Source organism: Esox lucius, chromosome 15, assembly GCF_011004845.1.
Source record: "Esox lucius isolate fEsoLuc1 chromosome 15, fEsoLuc1.pri, whole genome shotgun sequence".
In the NCBI taxonomy this organism is placed as follows: domain Eukaryota; kingdom Metazoa; phylum Chordata; class Actinopteri; order Esociformes; family Esocidae; genus Esox; species Esox lucius.
The window spans coordinates 23,743,103-23,766,160 of NC_047583.1; the positions used below are offsets into that span (position 1 = coordinate 23,743,103).

General features: G+C 40.6%; 1 protein-coding gene across 2 annotated transcripts; it reads left to right on the forward strand.

Annotated features, from left to right (window-relative positions):
- The first annotated feature begins 440 nt into the window (after positions 1-440).
- tyro3 (TYRO3 protein tyrosine kinase) lies at positions 441-20,787 on the forward strand. Of its 2 annotated transcripts, none has more exons than XM_010894825.4 (19): positions 441-912; positions 3,749-3,932; positions 8,659-8,759; positions 8,899-9,069; positions 12,181-12,267; positions 12,402-12,517; positions 13,009-13,189; positions 14,139-14,281; positions 15,475-15,613; positions 15,771-15,897; positions 16,402-16,496; positions 16,679-16,774; positions 17,268-17,348; positions 17,438-17,530; positions 17,762-17,883; positions 18,282-18,391; positions 18,599-18,758; positions 19,073-19,209; positions 19,477-20,787. In XM_010894825.4, the coding sequence occupies exons 1-19, from the start codon at positions 858-860 to the stop codon at positions 19,904-19,906; spliced, it is 2,628 nt and encodes an 875-aa protein (XP_010893127.2). In that variant the 5' UTR covers positions 441-857; the 3' UTR covers positions 19,907-20,787. The 2 variants fall into 2 exon arrangements, with proteins under 2 accessions (XP_010893127.2, XP_010893128.2); XM_010894826.4 differs by having other exon boundaries at positions 15,774-15,897.
- Positions 20,788-23,058: the final 2,271 nt, after the last annotated feature.

Below are 23,058 nucleotides of genomic sequence, written 5' to 3' on the forward strand. Positions count from 1 at the left end.
TTTAAATGCATTAGAATTTAAAATGTCTCTCATTCTTAGCACTCCAAAGACCTGTCAAATCTCATTTTGAAGAGGAAACAAACCTGGGCTGAACATCTTAAAGGTTAACCCTAATTGCTCCAATAGCTGTCTTTGGACAAAATTAGTCAAATGTTAGGTATATAATATATTTTTTTCTAATTTACATTTGGAATAATCTCGGTATTTGTTTATTTATATTCTGGTTTGCTTTTAGTGGAAATATTTTGCATATCGTGTTTTTCTATGCGTTAGTGCATGGCTGATCAGTTAAATAAATACATGATCATGTTTCTGAGACTCATATTTCCCAAGCTTTCACTAGGTGGCAGTCATTCACATTGACATTCTTTAAGTGAGCGCTTCATCCTGGGGTGTATTTCTTTTGCAAATCGTTTTCAACGGATACCTCCTATTTCAAACGGAAAACATTTTTTTCTACGAAATCTTGAGTTTCTATTGGACTAATTCACGTAGATCCTTCCCAATTGCGTTCTGTTTGATACTGTTTGGTTTTCTAGTGAAAACACCACAGATTAAGTAGGAGACTAAGAAAAACAAAGTGTAAATGACACTGGACGGAATCTGTATTGCGTTATGTAGAGAACTGTAGCCGGTTATTCATGAGGGGAAGAAAACAACATTTAATCATTTCGGCCAGGCTGGATCTTCGGATTTCATGAATTTAATCAACACAGTTGGGTGAATTGTTGTCGACAAATCTCAAGCCCTCGTTCTTTAATTCAGAAACCTGCTCTGGAACCCCGGGATACTGCGAATGTTGGGGGCTCGTTTATTTGCGGAACAGAGCATCATTTTGTTAACAATATAATGAAAAGATGAACATTTATCACTGGATCATAATCTTCTTTGCACAGAGTACCGCAATCCTTGGTAAGTTTGAATTATCAGTGGACTTCACAACTAGACTTATTTTCAAATGGCTACAGAATATTCTCTGTTAGGATGTTTAACTCACTTTCAACCATAGGCGTTTGTTGTTTGACGAGTTTTGTTTGTCAACATTAATCAATGTTATGTCAGGAGTTGATATTCCCCCCAAAAGTCCGCGTTTACCGCAGTTACTGCTCGCAATTGAGGTCAATAAGGTTTTCACTTAAAATATAATAAGACTGACGTTGATTTATTACTTGTAAACTGTTTATATATGAGAAGGACACCGCCATGTCATTTTTCTCCAAATGTATTTTCAAATGGCTACAGTATATTCTCTGTTAGGATATTTAACTCACTTTCAACCATAGGGGTTTGTTGTTTGACGAGTTTGTTTGTCAACATTAATCACTGTTATGTCCGGAGTGGATATTCCACCCAAAAGTCCACGTTTACTGCAAGTACTGCTCGCAATTGAGTTCAATAAGGTTTTCTCTTAAAATATAATTAGACTGACGTTGATTTATTACTTGTAGGAAACCGCCATGTCATTTTTTTCGCCACATTTTGTTGAGTTGCAATGTGATTGCAATGCATTTACTTACGCGTTTTGTGATTTATATATGCAATATAATGGAAAAAAAACTAACAATTGTGTATAAAGCAGATGGTAGGAATCCTGAATGCTGATTGGCTGATAGCCGAGGTATATGTAACCATTAAACCACGAGGGGATGTAGTATATGGCCAATGCCTGCACACAGTGCTTAGGTGTAGTATATTGGCCATATATCACAAACCCCCGAGATACCTTGTTGCTTATCATTGAAAGTACAGTAAAATTAAATACTGTTAGCATCTAACCAGAATGCTAACTTATTAGAAATGTGTGATATGGACATGGATAATATATTTTTTTGTGTTCAGGATGTGAGTTTTTCAGATGTGCACTGAAGAAATCTGTGTACAGAATGAAACATATTCAGATGATCAAAGACATTGGTGTACAGCAAATCATTGTTTTCATATATGCCCTGAAGGAAGGAAATAATGTAATAAATGTTGGATACGGGTTAAGCTTACGGTTGGGGTAAGAGTAAGGGTTAAGGTAAGGCCAAACTAAGAACAGGGTCTAATGTTCTTGCTTACCCACTTGCACTGTATACTCTGCCCTCTTATTGGCTGAAGTTTAATTTAAAGTTTATTTAGAATTTAAAGTCAATCAATCACATGCCTTTCTTATAACATTTGAAGAAAGTCCTTTTTGTGTGTGTATATATCACATTTCAAATAAGTATGTAAAATCTGAAAAGAAAGATCAAAGTGCTTTCTTGAAAGTCTCATGAAGAAGTGCACTGGATGGTATTGTGTTAACAACATACATTTAGTATTGATTTAGGCAAGGTCAAGAAACTAAAGTAATACAGAGAAGAAGGAAATTATCTGTTGAAGAAATACACCTTTTGGCCTAAATGTAAAGCTTTCGGTTTAAGGACAAATTCAACACATCACTGAGTAACTGCATCTTTTTTCAAACATGGTGTTGGCTGAATCATGGTGTGGGATGCTTGACTTTAACAAAGAGCGAGACGTTTTTATAGATGAAAATAAACAACATGCTTTAAAATCTATGGCAAATAGCTTTGTGGCCATGGTCCTTAATACTATGAAAGAGACCAGAGGATTTTTTTAATAGAACAATAGAAAAACGAGTGCTTAATTCAGGTGTGCAAATCTTGTAGATACTTACCCTAGAAGACTCAAATGTAAACGTGGCCTAACACGTATTGACTTGCAAGTGTAAAATGTGTAAGATAGTCCACAATGACTATTTTCATTGTAATGAAATAAGTATTTGACACCGTGTACCCTATTAAACCCAACTTCTCTACCAAGCTCCAGCAATAAATTGGAAATCAACCAGGAAATCAACTAAATTGCAACCTTCTGTCAAATTCGAGGTGGGACAAGGGTGTGGGAGAGATTGGCCCAGAGAACATTTAGCTTGTTGACATGATCCCTCCCCTGCCTCTGAGCAGTCCTGAATAACATGGTCATTGATGTTACTCCTTTGGCCGTTGGTCTGTTGCAGGCAGCTAAACCCAGCAACAGCTGTAGTTCTCTGCAACAGTGGCGAGCTTTCAGTCTTCTGCATCCTTGTATGACGGGCATTCTGCCGACCTTTGGCCAAGTGGCAACAATAGACACAAACTGTTCTAAAGACAAAAGCTTTGTAGAAAAAAAAGCTTTTATATGTTGCAATTGTCTACCTGTAAGTGTTTCATGACTGCCTGGCAAAATACATAAAAATATGTGATTATGAAGGTTACCTTTGAGGGGTAGTGGAAAGACCTAGGGTGTTGTATGTAAGATACTGACTAAGAACTGAAATTCTCAACAGCAAAAAGAATCTGTGCACAGACTGTGGTCTGGTGAACATGCTCTTGGTTTATACACATATAACCCCACTCCCCATTGGGGAAAGGGTTTTAAATTCCCACTCTGAAACCTTCAAACTGTCTCCCACATCACTGTATCCTCTCTGTGTTTCCTGATCCGACTCAATAAATAAAGTGTCAAAATATCCCCCCAAAAAATCTGTCTGAATGGACTACATCACATGAAAAATCAGTCTGAATGGACTGACCATATTCTACATCACATGAAAAATCAGTCTGAATGGACTGACCATATTCTACATCACATGAAAAATCAGTCTGAATGGACTGACCATATTCTACATCACATGATTTTGAATACTGGACCCCTAGTGAAGAGAAATCACAGTGGACAGTAACCCACTGAATTCTAGTGTATCCTGATCTTTTACTTCTAGGTCTCCGGTTCACCAAGAACCCTGCCAACCTCACGGTAACCCAGGGCAACATGGCTCGTCTGGGTTGTTCCATCGAGGGTCTGAGTGAACCAGACATTGTGTGGATGAAGGATGGGGAGAAGCTGTACAGCACAGATCAGATGTACATCACTCTGGAACAAAACCACTGGGAGACCTTCCACAGGTTTGCACTTTGGTTCCATCTGCGTTTGTTGTGAAGTTTAATGGGCGACCTCTATGTTTTTAACTGTTACTCGGTTGGGGGTAGGGCAGGGGTTGAGTAATGTTCCGGTTGAGATGGTTTTTCTTACTGTATCCACTGAGATTCAGGAAATTAGTAGCTAACTTGGCAGATAGCTGAATCACATATACTGCAGGAATGACATTGTTGTAGCTTAAAACTTTCTAACATTGTTTTTCAGACTTCAAAAGTTCTTGCACCAGCTGAAATTATACAACGTTTTCAGTCTGCCATAAATATGTTGTGGTTATATTTTGTGGTTGTACAACACTAATGATATAAAACAGGTGTGTGACAATCAAACAAAAAATATCATCTCAATTAAGATTGTCAAAACAAGTCTGTAATAATTTACCATTCTTTTGGGTTGTAGTTTAGCATTTAATTTAGGGTTATAGTAGTATTTCTTTTAGAGAGATTTCCACATTGAAGAAGTCAGAATACACATGATTTTGGTAGAGGATGTTAAATTTTTTCAGAAAGTTACGTATGGTTACAGGAGTGGTATCTCTATTAGATGTATATAAGATTATACATATACAGATTCATTTTATGCAGTTTTGTTACCAGTTTGTCATCAAACTCCAAGTATTTTTGTTTGATAAAGTGAGGATTTACACAATTTAGCTTAGATGATCCAAATGTATTCAAATTGTATTCAGTAATGTTTTTACATTTCTCTGTGGTTTGATATTCTAGTGTTCTCCCTATGTAGTCATTTAATTTGTCTTTCCAGTGTTGTTTGTCAGGATTTATAGAATGGTGTGATTCTATGGTCACATGCTTTAAGTGTTTCCCACAGTTAAAGGTTGGAATGTATCTCCTTTGTCATTGCTTTGGAGGAAAAGTATGATTTGTAGTTTTCCAAAAAACTACAAGTCTTTTTGAGCCTCCACACCCTTTTATTTTACCTGATGTGATGAAATGTCAGGGAGGCAGTAAAAAGGCTGTGATCAGAGATTGCAATGTGCTGCTATCTCATATTCTTAATACAAGGGAGTCATTTGACTTCCACCTGGGAATAGTTAAATCAGGTACAGACATTGTGAACCTGAAGGTAAAAATGTATAATCCCAGCCAGAGGGATTAACTATTCTCATTAACATCAAGTTGATGACTATTATTGAGGTAATTATTCACTAACTCCCTTGACCTAGATGTAGGGGAATGGTAGGTTGAAGACCTGATCAAGGAGGCAATTCAGATTAGTCTGAAAGTTGACCTGAATCAGGGTCAAGACCTTTTTAAAGAAGTGGGAGTATTATTATTGAGTGGATCTCTCCTACTCCGATCCTACAGCAACCTTCTACATCAGCTTACGTTTGTTGTCCAACCACGGTCTGCTCAACATGGCAGAATAGAAACTCACTGGCTGTAAGAGAAGGAACATATACAAGTGAGTCCTTTCGTTAAATCTCTACAGAGGTATACTGATACCATAATCTAACCAGCAGATAAACCAGGGTGGAAGCAGGCTATGACCCTGAATTATGTTAATCTTTAGGTGGACTGCTGGACCTGATTGTTAAGTGAACCTGCATCGCAAGGGTGGCAGCCATTCCTGTTAATCTCATACACATGCGCCGGGAACTGAAGCTCAAATGTCTGCAGTCTGAAACGTCTTTCCTGTGTCCGGCTGTTGTTTACGCTTATCCTCACGCACACAAAAATGTCCTAAATTGCTGAGACATCCACTGTATGTTGTGTTCAGTCTACAGAACGTAGTTGACATAATATAATTATTTCTGTCAGATTGCTATGTCTTAGTTGCTAACCTTTTATAGGCTGTTGTTTGGAGTGGTAAGGCTGGAGACAAATGGTTATATAAGTGGGATAGTTTACCTGAGTGAGTCTTTGAGACTTGTGCATTTATGCAAAGTGTACTTCTGAATGTAATTTGCCCCAAGCTCTTTTATTGCGGCAGTTACATAGTGTCCTGCTCCAATGTTTTACGTATCCTCACATGGTTCTTGAGCTTAAGAAACATAAAGTTTCTAGAACTACGGTTTATAGAACTGCAGTACAACCCTGTTTCCAAAAAGTTGGGACGCTGCGTAAAATGCAAATAAAAACAATGCAATGATGTGGAAATCATTGAATCCCTATATTCCATTGAATATAGTACGAAGACAACATATGAAATGTTAAAACTAGGGATGTAATGGTTTCACGGTGCAGCCCAGTTGTAAAAACAGCCAGTTCTCACACCGTTGCCTTTTTGTCATTCAAGGTTTTTATTGATTAGGTCAAGTCTTCAACCTACCATTTCACTACATTTAGGTCAAGGGGGTTAGTGAATAATTAGCTCAATGAAATAAATGAAACAAGGTCATTTATATGAATTCATGATTTATTTTCTGAATTTTTCTAATCCAATCCAAAGGAATTGATATTCATATTGTAGATTTCAGTTCAATTAAGAGATAGTCAGTCAGTCAGTCAGTCAGTCAGTTATATTTACAAAGAATCATATACACATCACAAGATAACATCTCTAAATTGAAAAGTCCTCAGCTTTCGTTAGACAGTCACAGAGACCGCAGCGCACCGATATGACAATGTAGGAACAGTTTCCCCACATAAGTGGCTGAAGTCCGCAGTCTGGATATTTTAGATCTTTAAAAGACCCAAAATGTTGATGGTAACCCAATATGCAAAGCATGTCGGGGGAAAAGTGTTGGCCCGGGAACAATTAGAACCTGCTGCAAACATAGTTAAACGCGTAGGCGATGTTAGACCAACTGAATGTTCATGCGTTCATTTGCTTGAGTGCAGCGCCACAGTGCAATAAGTTTAATACTACTTCTAATATGTTTTGTTAGCAATTTTTTTTAAACAAGGTTTGCAAAGTGCTTTAGGCCTACAGAAATAGGACAGTAGTTGCAAAAACACCAATCAATAAACTGCAAATGAATTATTTTCTTGATCATAATTAGGGTCTTACATTTTGGGCATTGCAATTCAGTAACTATCTCCTAGACAGTCTCTGCAGCCACTTTGGTTATAGTAATACATTCTCAGTTAAGGAATTACCTAATGTTGTTTATCAAACATTATTTATACTTTAACAATTTAATTGCTAATACTATTAGCATTAGGCCAACACCATAATACCCTAGCACCATAATACCGTGATCGTTTTTGGATACATTTATCATACCATGAAAATCTCGTATGTTACACCCCCTATTTGAAACAAAGAAATTGTATTGTTTTTGTAAAAATCCATGCCCATTTTGAATTTGATGCCAGCAACACTTTTCAAATAAGTTGGGACAGGGGCATATTTACCACTGTGTTGCATCATCTCTTCTTTTAACAACACTCCGTAAGCGTTTGGAAACTGTGGAGACGAATTGCTGTAGTTTTGATAGTTTTGAAATGCTGTGCCATTTTTGCTTTATATAGGACTGCAGCTGCTAAACAGTTCAGGGTCTCCTTTGCTCTATTTGTCATTTCATAATGCACCAAAGGTTTTCAAATGGGGACAGGTCTGGACTGCAGGCAGGCCAGTTTAGCACTCGGACTATCACTACAGAGCCATGCTGTTGTGATATGTGCAGAAAGTCGTCTATGTTGCTCCAAAACCTCTATATATTGTTCAGCATCAATGGTTCCTTCACAGAAGTGCAAGTCACCCATGCCATGTGCACTAATGCACCCTCATACCATCACAAATTGCCTTTTGCACTGTGCGCTGATAACAAGCCGGATTGTCCCTCTCCTCTTTAGTCCGGAGGACAAGGTGTACATGATTCCCAAAAATAATTAACATTTTTGATTTATCAGACCACAGGACAGTTTTCCACTTCGCCTCAGTCCATCTTAAATGAGCTCGGGCCCAGAGAAAGTGCTGGCGTTTCTGGATGTTGTTTACATATGGTTTCTTCTTTGCATGGTAGAGTTTCAACTTGCAGCGATGTACTGTGTTCACAGACAGTGGTTTTCGGTAGTGTTCCTGAGCCCATGCCATGATGTCCAGTTTGTCCATGATAGAATCGTGCATGTTTTTAATGCATTGGTGCCTGAGAGCCTACGGAGTCTTTCACAGCGTTGTTAACCCCTCCCCATCCTCACTTCCCATTTGTAAGTGCTTTGTAAATGCTTACAAACAAATTTAGACAATTCTTAGACATATATTCAGGAATTCCCAGCTAGCGGTCGTACATTTACCATCCTCTCTGGAATGATCTTTTAATAACCAATCATGTTACTGACCTGTTGCCAGTTGACCTAATTAGTGGTGTGATATTCCACCAGGTTTAGTTTTTTAGGATTACACAACCTTTCCAGTCTTTTGGTGCCTCTGTCCTAGCTTTTTTTAAACGTGTTGCTGGCATCAAATTCAAAGCGAGCATGTTAATTCCAAGAAACAATAACATTTCTCAGTTTTAATATTTGATATGTTTTCATGCTACTATTTTCTATTGAATATAGCATTTAAATGATTTGCACATCACTGCATTCTGTTTTTCTTTACATTTTACACAGGGTCCTAACTTTTATGGAAACAGGGTTGTACAACATGTTCTGTGCAGCTCACTTGGTAAGAATATGGCTGTTGAGATGCCAGGGTTGTGGGAGCACTTCCCACACAGGGGTCTGGATAAGAGCAGAAATGTGCATGATGTAATTTCAAGTACTGGGGTAATCTGACTGTCTGTTTCAGTGTGAAGTCCGTCCAGCAGCATGATGCAGGGAAGTACTGGTGTGAGGTTGAGTTCTACGGCTTGACCATCTCGTCTGAACCCGCCTGGATAACAGTTGAGGGTACATGACTCAATAAATAAAATCAATATTTGTCTTTGTCTTTGCCTGTACACCTACCTGTCACGCTGTGGCATATTCAAAAACTTGTTACAACTGCCTTTCCTAATCCCTTGGTTCTGTTCTCTGGTTCTTTATCCAGGTGTCCCCCACTTTATCCTTGAGCCCCAAGATGTAGCCACTCTCCCCAGGGTACCCTTCAACCTGACGTGTGCTGCTGTGGGGCCCCCAGACCCCGTGGTGATCCACTGGTGGCTGGGGGGAGTACAGCAGGGCGATGTGACTTCTTCTCCGTCAGTATTCCACGTTAAAGGTAAGCCTCTTTCTTTTCTTTTCAACAGTCTTTCCTTCCTTTCCTGTTCTCTACCCTGCCTCCTCTCTAACAGATTTGGTGGGTTTTATCAGAGGTTTCCTTCTTAAGGGCCCTCTCCTCCAATGACAGAGGAAAGATCATTTCAGTAACCTTGTAAAGATTGCAAAAAAAGAATATTCTGCTTATTGTCACAATTTGGATCAGCTGAGCACGTTGGACTGCCCACCAGCTTATGGTATTATGGCAGAGATGGCCAAGAGATCTCCGTGTGAATGGAAAGTAAATCTGTTGGAGTTGGAGAACTAACTCAAAGGTTATTCCCAGTGGGTGGAATGCTTCTGAATGGCTTTCTTGCTTTCATAAAGGTTTTTGTTGTTTCTATGCTGATGATTATCAGTAACCACAGAGAGCTTCTTTACAGGCACTGAAGGTATGACATGTTTTTATTGGATGTGGAGAGGGACATTTTTGCCCTCACCTGTAGTATGTGTTATGAACCCTTTGGCTCTAGCCGTCTAGACCCGTAACATAAAACTCATGCAAATTAGTCTAGTGTAAAGGCACAGTGAGAACAAACGACACAGACAACCAAAGCTACTGTCAAACGTAAAACATTTATAAACACACGGTAAAGGGGCTAGGGAAAAGGGGCTGAAATGGACCCAAGAAATGTAATAATATAGTCCAAAACTCCCCTAAACTGAACTTGCCTGCCTCAAGAACCGCTTGGCTGACTACTAACCAATACAAAAATAAAGTGGGTGGTCCGCTCAGTTTTAACTATTGTTTTACGGCTTGTGTATGCCCAAGGGCGACTTGCTAAGAACCCCTTTTTCCCAGGGACACAGGGACAAACAAAACACACAGGTTAAACAGCAAACAATTGACTAGACAACACCAAACAAAACACCACAGTAATACATACATCTCACTTTGTCCTGTTTCATGTGAGTATGTGCTAAACTAAGTGATGTATGAATGAACAAAGTGTCTGTCTATCAGAAAGGGTATGTATCTCAAGAGTGTCCATGTGGGGAAAGCAAAAGAGTCTCTCTGGGAGAACCAACTGACTGGGTTTTTAAACCAGTAGTCAGGCGATGCACCCATGACTGCCAGGTGGGAAACACCAAGGGGCACAATCAGGAACGTAAGGAACACCTGGGGAAACGGCAGGAGGGGAAAAACACAAACGCACATACAGGGTACCTGCATGCGTAACAGTATGACATCTCCACTTGAGGGAGAAAATGCCAAGATTTGGTAAAGGAAATGTCACGACTTGATGGAGGAAATGTTAAGCCTTATCATGACTTGAGAAGGGAAATTGCAAGTCATGAATTCACATAGGAAGTGCTATGTCATGACTGGAGAGAGGGAATGCCACGTCATGACCTGAGAGAGGAAACGACATGTCATGACCTGAGAGAAGGAATGCCAACTCATGTGGGCCTGGCCTTGCTTGATCAATACTTGTAGTCACCAGATCATTATATTTCAAATTTTATACCTTTCTTGTGTTGTGATATATTTAAGTTGCTCTCCTCCATTTCCTTCTGGCGTTTAGCTGGTTCCATTTAATAAGGAGCCTTCACTCGACGCTAGGTGCTGCTCCATAGTCTACAGTTACATTAGTGGTTTGCACTCAATGCGTCTGACCAAAACCTCAGTGTAAGGCTTAGTCTGAAACGACTCTATTGACCCTATTTTTTGCACTACTTTCACATTTATAAAAGTTTTGAGCAAGTGAGCCACAGTCATATTTACATTCAGTACATGGTTAGGGGATCTGATTAGAGTCCGAAAGGTCTATGTTTCAGTTCCCCCGACCACCAAGATGAAAGCTATGTGGTTTTTTCAATGAGCAAGACAGTTAACCCTAATTACTCCCCCTCTCCCTCGTAACATTCCCTGTAATTTGTTGCTGTAATTAAAATTTGGTTCATAATCAACTTGGCTGGATAAATAACTGTGAAATATCTAAAAAAAAAAATACAAATAAATACCATAAATCAACATGAATACTGACGCTCCTAACACACACTACACACTCAAAATATGTCGCTGGTGCTACTGCTACTGTTCATTACTAATCCAGCTTCCTTTAATCAAATGTACAGAAACCTAAATGACCCGTACCTCCACAGAACGACCCGGTAACGGTTCTCCCTCTAAATAGCCAGTTATGGTTTTCCGATGATGTTTCCCATTCTTTCTTTGTTGTTGGTATATCATAACACTCTGGATGTATTTCTTGTGGTAATACCTTCTATTTTTGTTATCTGTTTTATTTAATTAACACCCCAGTTTGACAAAAATAATTAGGCTATTCACCAGTAGTCGACAAAGAACGTGATAAATACAACTGTGTTTGGTACCATCAGGGGAGCTCATGGTACATACAAACAAAAGTTAGTGCCAAGTCAGGAATGCAGCGCCCAGACGCGTGACGTTTTCCTGTCATATCTGGTTACCAGAGACCGTTTCCCTACAACGTGACATTAACCAGTCACGTTTCGGCCCAGCTGAAACACTCTCCCTGTCTTGGTTTCCGCTCATGGCTCTGCTGTCCTGTGAATGTCAGTCAGTAGATGACTAACCGGGCTGTGGCCCTCTGTGCCTGGCGGAGCTGCCGGTTATCAGCACGCACGTCACAATACTATTTGTCGTTACGTATTAGATGAGGAGGGAGACGCCAGAGGAATAGAACAGGCTTAACAAGTCTGTCTAGGTTGATGACGAATAAACGGCCAGATCTGTCGATGTGGCAGTCCTTATCCGTCGCTGCTGAGGATGTTGAAGTCAAGATTATACGTTGCACTGTTTACTTCACAGCCCTCTAACTGCAATAGTGAATGGGTGGCACTACAAACACTCTCACAGCACATAGTACACAGTGTGCTCTGCTGTTGGATGCATGGCGTACTGTCCACAGTGTGTGAGGATTACCAATTAAGATGGAATTCTCCCATGGTTGTTCAGGAACGGGGACCGGGGTCTGATGTAATCCGCTGTGTTGGCATTGACAGGCAGTTTACGGTTACGGCCTCTATGTTGCCTTTGAATACGTCCCCTAGCACCCCTTAACCTCTCGTTTATCTCCTGTTCTTGAAGGCGTGAATAACAGCGTCAAGTTCTACTGCGAGGCCAAGAATGCCCGGGGTATCTCAGTGTCTCGAACGGGAACTGTGCACATTAAAGGTGAGAGGTTCAGCCGACAGTACACGGGACGTGAGGTGTGACTGATTAATTTTTCTAGAATGCGCTGCCTGATTAAAGCTGTCCGGTCAGTTTAGGTGCAGCTGAATGTACATCTGTCCTTTCATTGCCTGCAGTTCTCCCAGCAGCCCCTAGTAGTTTGCGGGTGGTCCATATGGTGGAGGACAATGTCACCCTGGCCTGGAGCCCTGGCTTTGCTGGACACTCTGATCTCGCTACCTGCACCATCCAGGCAAAGACTTCTGTTCTCTTCTAACACTCCGGTCCCACTTATAAACATGAGCCCAACCCAACACACCTGAGATGTCTGGCCTCTAACACTGCCGTAAACCTGGCTTGATGCCTTTAGGGCATGAATTTAATGAAGCATTCATGCGCAAACCTCCAGCCTTCCTGAAGTGATTTACTGATTTGTGGTGTTTGCTCTTGTTGTTCATTGTTTGTTATTTAGGATGGGAGCAACAACCTTTAAATGTACATGAATGTTTTGGATAAATGGTTAGTCAAGACTTAAATAATGATTAGTGTATTATAATTTTTTTTATTATTAGAGGAGCTTGATTATTCTTTCAGTTAAATCTACCAATAATATATATATATATATATATATATATATATATATATCTACCAATAAATAATTTCACCTCAGTTAAAAGATTGTTTGCTCTCACATTAATCCCAGGAAACGTAATCCTGGAATATTTTCCTAAAAACCTTTTCCAGGTGTCTAAGACTTCTGGGAGGAAGGTGAAACGTCTAGACAAATGTGTGAAGGTTCCACCATTCCGACAGATCCTCAGCGGGCTGAGCTGCTTCTCCAACTACAGCGTCAGGGTGTGCTGTGAAAATGAGATTGGGACGTCCCCGTTCTCCGACTGGCTGGACTTTCAAACACCAGAAGCAGGTGCGCATCCACTTGTTAGAACAGATTATGACATGGTCAGTTATTCTGTTCATCAAGATTCGTTTTTTTTTTTGTCATTGCCTTGGTGACTAATGACGCCCTTTGCCCTGTGTCATTCCCTGCTTCAGAACCCTGTTCAAAATGTGTGAGCCAAAGAGAGAATAGGGTGTTCGTTTAGGGTACAGCCGTAGTCAAACAACTCCACACATATCCAGCTGGCCATCAAAAGCACACAATGATTCATGCGGACAATATTGAGTATGACGAGCTTACAACAATGGGAGCAGAATGACGTGTTTATTTGTCCTCTGTGCTTCATAGCCGAGCTGTCAGACGGGATAATCTGTGAAGGGACTGTAACGTGAACCAAACGCTTTAACTTTCATATACAGTCCAGTCTAAGGTGATTTGTTTTTAAATGATGTTTGTTTTTAAAATGAGAGAGAACCCCAGGGTTCGGTACTTGGTTATGGGAGGGTGTCTGATGAGGGAGCAGTGAAGTGGGGGCTTCTGCTGGCCACGTTGTTTGTATGTTTGTTAACCGTCAGTGCTGGACACCGGCCAGTGGATTCCAGTCCTGCTGGTACAATAAACCATTGTGCATGCCCTCAATCCATATCAATGTGCTGCGAGGCAGAACTAGGGCCTGTTGCCTCAGTGTCGCCACACCCTGGCCAGAGGCAGTGCAGGGTATCATCTGAGCGTGGATTCACCATGCTAGACCAATGGGTGCTTTAGTGAGTACTGTTAGGTCAAAGACACTGAGTGTTCGGTGATTCTCTCTTGTGACTGTTTCCCGAGTGAATTAACGGATGACAGCAGCACACGTCTACAGTTCGAGCACTGACGTGTAGGTCTTCATCAGGTACCATTTAATTAGGAGCTTTATGATAAAACATAAAGGTGTCCCTAAGGTGTTAAACACTGTCTCACTGTTATTCATCCCCAGTGCCCTTTGCTGCCCCACGGAACCTGACCTTTGACCTAACGGAGCAGCAGTTGTCCCTGAACTGGGCGACCTTAGAAGACGAGGAGCTGCAGGGTAAACTGATGGCCTACAAAGTCCAATGGAACCTGGGAGGAGAGGGACAGGTACGGACCCATACACCTGTAAACACTTCACGACACCCTCATGTACTACCATACACAATGACAAGGTCAGCAGTGATTTAGAAAATAGAACATTTCATTTGACTATTGGAAATAACAATGTTTAAGTTGGAGCCATCGATGATTCAATTGACATGATTCACCTGAAAACACTACACGACAACTTAAAAGTACATACATTATCCATGGAAAACTGTCAATGCTAAGGGTAAAGCTCACAGTTTGAGCAGCCTAGTTATGTATGGTATGTATTGAGCTGCATTGGTAACTCTTGGTTCATTTTCTGACCATTCCAATCCCTTATGGTATTTGTGTTGTAATGGAGTGTGGTACATTGGTTTATGACTGCTATGATGATGACGTTCACATTCCTATGGTTGTACCAAGGATTTATGGCCATAGTAGGGGTTCAGTCGTTTTTAATAGGGACATTGCTACACAAACGGGTCAAATGGTTTTATCTTCCTTTCTATGAATCACTTGTAATCTGTCAGACGTTCAGGTTCATTTCAACATAATGTGACCCAAGTGGCACTTTAAGATATACAATGATTAACTTAAACAGCTTATCTAACCATATGACATTTTGGTGACAGTGGCCTTAACAAAACAAAGTTCAAGACTATTTCTCCTGCTTGTGGCTGCTGCTGAAAATGTTACATCCAAGGAATGTTCAGAATGTACTCCTGTTGCATGGCCTCCAATGTAATCTCTTCTCATAATGGGAGAATTCTTTACCAAAATATTTTATCTGAAAAGGTTCCATTCACATGTTGTTCCTGAGGTTCCTAAGAAAAGTAACCAACTGATTTCTTCGCAATCAGGTGTCTAATAAATCCTCAAAGATTTGATTTTCATCTTTGGAGCAACCCAGAATGTTACTGTCAACCTCATATTTTGTTGATGATTCCCTTTTATGGCAGCCTAATCTCAGGCTTTAGCAGTGATTGCCTGTTCGCATGTGATGCCTGGATCCTTACGTAATAATGTGTCTCCACTTGAGTTACTTGTGATGTCATCATTCAGTGCACTTTCAAAGGCTCAGACAAGCTCAGTGTATATAGCTGATTTATAACACCACCAGATATATATGGACAAACACAGTTGAAAACGTCAACCAATCTATAGGCCGCGCACATCAATGGACCAAACTTTGACCCACGTCTGGTTTCCAGGAGGCCCTGCTCTTTAAAGAGAATGTGGCCCACCTATCCGGTGGAGGTCGTTTCTTCAATGCCACCTTCCAGGTGTCAGCGTGTACCGTGGCCGGTTGTGGGCCATGGAGCCAGCCGGTACTGGTAATGCCTGCGGCAGGTCAGTAGGTCAGACACTCTTAGCCCATTGGTCACTCTAGCCTGGCCCCCATCCATCTAGTGATGTAGTTGTTTTAGAACCTAACCTTTGGATGTTTAAATCACTTGTGTTGTATTTAAAGACTGCCGTGTGTGTGTGTGTGTGTGTGTCCACACAGCAGTGTCTGCCCAGATACAGAGAGGCCACATGTGGGTTGGTCTACTGCTGGGTCTGCTGGTGGCCACCATAGTAGGCCTTCTGCTAACAGTCCTGGTGCACCGCAGAGGGAAGGAAACACAGTTTGGGTACGCTACTTTGGCCTTGTGACTGCCATTCATGTTTCTGTAGATTAGATTTTCTGGCCAAACTGATCTGTATGGGATTATTTGACTGTCTTGGACTGCAGTTGCCAAGTAGGTTTCCCACGACTTCACATTTATTTAGGGCTACTGTCTGCAGTGTCTGCCAGAATCAGAGGTATTGTTTTATAACTTCACAACTGTGTCCTCCTTTCCGTCTTCCATTTGGTTATCTCTGAGCTGACAGGATTGGATAAGGGAAAGGAAGGGATCTACTAAATTATTTTTCCACTGCCAGATCAGTGGATTACCCCAATGATCGGAGGAAGCAAGGATGCATTTTAGAAGTCTTCAATTAGAAGCCTTCACTGCAAGGTTACACAACCCAAGTTGGAATTACATTTTTGTCATAAAGTTTCAGGCATGGCCTTTGATTCTGGTAGAGAAGGCAGATAGTAGGACTCTGTGTCTACATGGTATTTGAATGCATTATTCTGCTTATCCTTGCAGTTCTGTGTTCAAGCCTCCAGGGACTGAGAGCACAGTCTCATTCATTGCTGCCAGGTCATTCAACAGGACCTGTGCAGAGTTCCCAGAATCCAACTGTAAGTGAAATAGTTGTTTGACTTGTGGCCTCTATTGACACAGTCCTTAATGCTTGTAGTTAGTAGACGTGTGTTTTGAATAATGAATTGTTTCTTAGAGAGACTCAATGAAACAGTGCATGACTGACCATTTTTACTCTTTAGCCTTTGTAGATGGCATTTAATTTCCTATCTCTCACCAGTGGACAGCCTGGGTATCAACGATGATCTGAAGGCCAAACTGCGGGATGTCCTAATCCCAGAAAGACTACTGACTCTTGGACACATGTTAGGAAAAGGTTAGTGGGATTTCCTTCAATTGTTTTGCTCAACTGAAAGTGTACATTTAGTTTGCGAATCAGTGCAGATTCAACCAGGATGCATTTGCTACTTTGGTTTATAGCCACTGGTTTGTAGAAGTGGCTCTGTTTAGTCAAAACTCAAACTACGGCTCAACTGAGAAACAGGATTATAGGGATTCTACTTTTAGATTTTTCACATATAAACAAAAACAGCCCTCAGTTTGAAAAAAAATCGGATGAAGTCATGGAATGTCTTTAAAGGTACTGATTAGAAGAAAACGTGGAAACATTGGTGTACGGTGGCTGCTGCAGTAGAGGACATTTGCGCACACGTAACAACGCCTATAACGACTGCAATGAGAAAAAAGATCTGATGTCTAAGTTGTGGTGTTTTAGGATATGTTGTGTTGTTACAGAAGTCTTACACAACACAACATTTGTAAACTATGCATTGTCCCAGGGGTCATGTGTCAGCTGTGTTTCTGTATAGGTGAATTTGGCTCAGTGCGTGAGGCCTTTCTAAAGATGGAGGACAGTGCTGTACAGAAGGTTGCAGTAAAGGTGCTGAAAAGTAAGACCTCATGTTTCATAACTGTGTGGAGTTACTGGACATTACATTGATGTCATTTTGATAAGACATTTTCTCTGTCCTCCCATTAGCGGATATCAACTCATCATGCGATATTGAACAGTGCCTAAAGGAGGCCGCTTATATGAAAGACTTCCATCATCCTAATGTCATCCCGCTTATTGGTTAGTATGAACCCATGACTTCGCCCAACTTTTGAATGATTTAATTGGTCACCTTAGGGAATGATTAAGAAAGGAATTGTCAGATTACTAATAATACATTCCACGTTCTAATAAAACCGGCCTGGAAGAACTAGTAAAAGTTCTGAAAATGATCTGTTAGATTACAGTGCAGACCGACTGGTTCTGCTGAGTGGTTGATTCTAGTTGCATGACATCTACTTTGGTTGTCAGGGGTGAGTTTACACAGACGGCCACAGCAGCGGTTGCCCATCCCGATGGTCGTCCTGCCCTTCATGAAGCACGGAGACCTCCACACCTTCCTGCTCATGTCGCGCCTGGGAGACGATCCCTTTGTGAGTGTCTCCTAGAAATGTTACACATACTTGTATGCACTCTTAAATAGACGCCTTATTCAAACCAATTGTAATGTTGAACAGGTGTCTGCATTGGAGCTTCCAAATACTTACTTGATAACACTTATCTATTAGGAATGTCTTTGCCTTGGTTGTGTCCGATTAAGAACTGAAAACCTTCCGCCGTTAAACTAGACAGTTTAAATATAGAATGTTTTTAAATCATACCTTAATTTCCTGTTATTTCTCAGTAGAAGAAAGAGTAGGGTAACCTGGTAATCCTTGTGTCAAATGTTTGTGTTATTTCTTTCCCCCAGGAAAATCTCATTGATACCAACAAATGTTGATACCTAAATCATGTTTTGACAAAGTTATGTTTCTGTCACTCCCTCACACAGACAGTGTCACTGCAAATGCTCATACAGTTCATGCTGGACATCGCTCGCGGAATGGAGTACCTGAGTAACAAAAGCATCATACACCGAGATCTAGCTGCACGCAACTGCATGTGAGTGAATGTACCAGCACAGTACATGACGGCTTTGTCCCAAATGACACCATTCTACCCCATAAAGGTCCAAACTAGTGCACTAAATAGTGAATATGGCGACATTTGAGGAAAAACTTGACTCCATTTCTGTGCTGGAACTCCCTCAGTGGTCTACAAACTGACGTGATTGGAGTTAGAATATGACCATCTCTCCTTTATCCATAGGCTGAGTGAAAACCTGACAGTCTGTGTGGCAGACTTTGGCCTGTCGAAGAAAATCTACAGTGGCGACTACTACAGACAAGGATCTGTTTCAAAGCTGCCTGTCAAGTGGATTGCACTGGAGAGCCTGGCTGACAATGTCTACACTACTCAGAGTGATGTGGTACATACTGCGCAGAAGCACCTTAATAGGCATCACATTACACACACTGATAATGTACCATCACATTTAAAATCATGTTGACACCATAAGACAGTAGCCTTTGAGTTGGGCGTCCCCTCTAATCTATTCAACTGCATGTTATAGCGCCTCCGTCTGCCCAGTCAATTTACTTTTGTTTTGATTTTAGAATTTCAAATAGTTTATTGGCCTTGTGAGTTCACGGCTTAATACATAAGATTTCAGTTGCATTTTCAGAACTGTAAGTGCATTATCTTGAGATCTAGTTTTTCCTCAAGTTAACCGTTTTCCCACAGTGGGCTTTTGGAGTTACCATGTGGGAGATTATGGCCCGGGGACAGACCCCATATCCTGGGGTGGAGAACTCCGAAATATACGAGTACCTCATCAAGGGCGAGCGCCTCAAACAGCCACTTGACTGCCGAGATGACATGTGAGTGATCGACTAAGCATGCTGAACAATACACTTAAAGATATACTTGAGAGATTCTGTAATTTTAGCTTGTAGGTGTTGCTACATAATCTATCATGTATATGCTATGACCTGCATTTATTTTTACCTTTGGAATTTGTAGAAAATGTCACATTTGTTGTCCTTGTGTAAAAAGAACATGTATCATTTGTGCCAGATACATTTAAGTGTTATTTGACTGCATGGTTATGGTATGTCACTGTTCTGACAGTCTTCCTCTTTTTCCAGTTACGAGATAATGCATAGCTGCTGGAGCCCTGTTCCTAAGTGCCGCCCCAGTTTCCAGCACCTGATCAACCAGCTGGAGGGTCTGTGGGCCAGTCTGTCACCCAGGCCTTGTTCTATGAAAGAGGCCCTTCTCTATGTTAACCTGGAGAGCGACGAGGGGGAGCAGGGGGCTGGGGCGCTCGGCACAGGAGAGGACCGCTCCAGGTCAGCAATGCCCTGGCAGTGTATGGGGATGGAAGAGGATGAGAAAGACTGGCTCATGGTGTCTTCTGGGGCAGCTCTGGCTATCGGTGGAGACTACCGTTATATAATTAGCCCTAGCTGCAATGGCAGTGAAGAAGAGGAGGCTGGAAGGCAGGGGGACTTGATGGGTTCCCTGCAACAGGAAGTCAGGGATGAGGAATATGAAGACACTGTCATTAATGTGTGATTTCCTTCATGATTGACCTCCATGTTGCCTCTGGCTTGTCCTTCTGAACTGACCTTGCCTACAAGTTTCATAGACTGGCAAGTTGGTTGTGGAGGGTTGGTCAATCACTACTGCCTTCCAGTGACATTTCTGGGAAATACAACGTCTGCTCTCCAGACATTATGGAGCCAACGTGATCTCACTTTTCTACTCATGCTATTGCCAGTTATTCTGTGACCTTTTGTACTTTAAACTAAATGACACACAATCAGCCTTACAGTGATGAAGCACAACAATAATGTTTCTGATTATAATAACAATACATTTAGATAGGGATTGATATACACATAGTTGACCATAACAAAACACTCACTCAGGCATTATTTAGTTACTTTTAGACAAGTCTGTTAAACATCATGTATTCAAAATTAGCTAGAGCAATATTTACAGAACAAAAGTTATACCTTAATGGAGTTCTCTTGAAGAGTACCAATAAGAATCCAGGAAAATATGCAGAATATAGTCCATATTAAAAAAACTTACCAGAATGTGAATATGGATATGGTGATAAGACACCAGCCTGATAAAATGAGTCTATTGTTCAATGACGTTCAACATGCAGACACACCCTGGATTTTACTTTCTGGACCATTCCATGTATGGGATATCAAGGGACAATTTGTTTTAATTTGTATTTGAAATTATATTTTTTTGTATATTGTTATACAATTGTTTCCAGAGAGATAACCTGGATCATTAAAAACAGAGAAGTTGATGCGTTACAATACGCTCTCTGACCAGTCCATCCTTACGGGTCTGTGTCTGGTTGAAGATGTGTACATAGAAATTCAGTGTAATTCTCATTTCAAGTGTAAGTAAATAAAGTATTGCTTTTTTCATTATCAGGTTGTATGTTTCTATTTGCACCTTCTGGGAGGGCCTTGCTTAAGACAAGCGCAAGAGATGGCATTTAGGGTTTGATGGCTGGAACCCTGCAGGTACTGGCTTCTATCCCACCACATTTCCCAGACAGACCTGATATTAGAACTGGCCTGCATCTGTTTTAGCTGTCTCTGATCTCAAAATATGTTTTGTAGTAAATTACAGTCTTGACTTCTGTTTCATGGTCATTTCAACATTGAGTTTGTCTTAGTTTTAGACTTCATGTAAAGCCACTACTGTGTTGTTTATTAACAACGTCCTGGGCTGTCAATCTGCATCCTTAAGAGCGGGAATGTATATATGGTGCATGTGAAATCCCCAGCCCTTGGTATTTGGTTATAGCAAGCGGCTGTAAAGATTGAAATATTATTTGTGCACTGGCACAAAGTAGGAGCACACAAAAGTCATACAGCCATATAAATAGAAATACCAAACCACACTTGTATGCAGGGGTGTAGCAAAGAATTCTGGGCCCTGTACATAGTCTCTGAAGGCCCCCCCCCTTTCTTCAAGATTCAAACAAATTTGAGGGCCCCTCCTCTACACATTAGTGCCCTATCGATTAGTACCCTATTTCCCCCAGTCCAACGTCACTGCTTGTCTGTCATAACACATTCAAAGGTGATCACCCCCAACAAAAGACATGGTTTTCTAAAAGTTGTTTTGACAAAAATGAAAACTTTGCCTGTTTCACATGGTTATAGTTATGAGTTTTAGGTATATGAAAAGCCAGTAAACTTCACTGAATTATTATATATACCAAATGTTCTGCCTCTGCTGGCATTTCAGTTGATAATATGGTGTTCAGTTAATCCTCATAAATATTAAAGTCACACAAACAATCGCACCTGGCAAAAGTTTTTTTTAAAAACCCCAGCAACCTCAGTGAATCCATGTGCATTGCAAAACGTGGCACAACGTTAATTTGCCTTCTCTCCATATCGGAGTAGTGATGGGTCGTTCACTAACGAACGGCTCTTTCTGGTGTATGTTTTTGAACCGAATGGCATTGGGGAATGAACCCGTTCATTTGGCATTTTGCCTCCGTAATTTACTTACATTTTAAGTTTAAACAACGATTATTTGCAGTAACAATAGACTTGGTGCTCTACATGCATTTTTTTCTGTAGGATAATGTCAAAACAAAAAAATGCCGGCGATCTAATAAAAGGCTTAGTAAGATTTAACCTGTTTGAAAATGGATTTCACGCTCTAAGAATGTACCCAATCGTTTCCCATTTTCATCAGAGATTTGCACCCTTTATATTATTTGGTCCTTTTGGAGCATGTCCGGATATTTCAGGTGAACAAAGCCAGATCGAAGAGAGCATTAGTCAGCTATGCAAAAATACAAAATAGACTGACGTAGCTATACGATTAGCACTAACTACTTGGGCCTATTGTTTTCAGGACAATTCTATAACAATTTTCTTAATTTAAGCGTCAAAGAATCTAATTTAAACAAGCAAAAGCCCTATTGGCGTTCTATAGAGCTGTCCTATAAAGACGTCGAGGGAAATGTTTACAAACTCAAAAATACTTTATCATATCGACAGTGCACAAAAACGAATTCCTACAAACGTCATTCAGGTTAACTTCTATCACTTTAAAAAAAAAAAAAAAACTTTTCGTCAAATAGCCCTCAAGCTATATCCATGTTTTTACAGTAAAAAAGCAAGACCAGATGCGGTGAAATCCGCGATACGGGCATCATTTATTATCTTCAAAGAAATAAACAAGTCGGTACATAAACCAGAGAAGTTTATTAAATAAAACAATCTCCGTTCATTAAAATGAAACTCACTAAAAGACAATGGAGGGGATTTGAGCGAATTTCTTTGCTATAGCCCCCTGGCAGTTCAAGAAAAACCAGACACAGCAGCCCCTCATTAACGCACTTGGGTTCGTGCCATATTTTTCTAAAATACGGCTAGCAAGTCGTTTATATTTTATATTGATTTAAAGCAAAATATTAGCACTAATAAATAAGTATTATATATTAACAGATCGTGAGAATCTGTAGGTCCGAGACTCTGAGCAATCCTTAACCACGCTATTTTTTTTTATATCGTCTCGACAGACCTTGAGGGTAGCGTTTTCCTCTTGTTCTTGTAGTAGTAAAACTAGCTGTTAGTCCGATGCATAGACTGTAAAAAGGTCCGATGTGTTTGGGTTGGCGTATGTACCTCCTACAAGCTTTCCAACAGGTTTTCCGCTGTGCTCTGATTGGC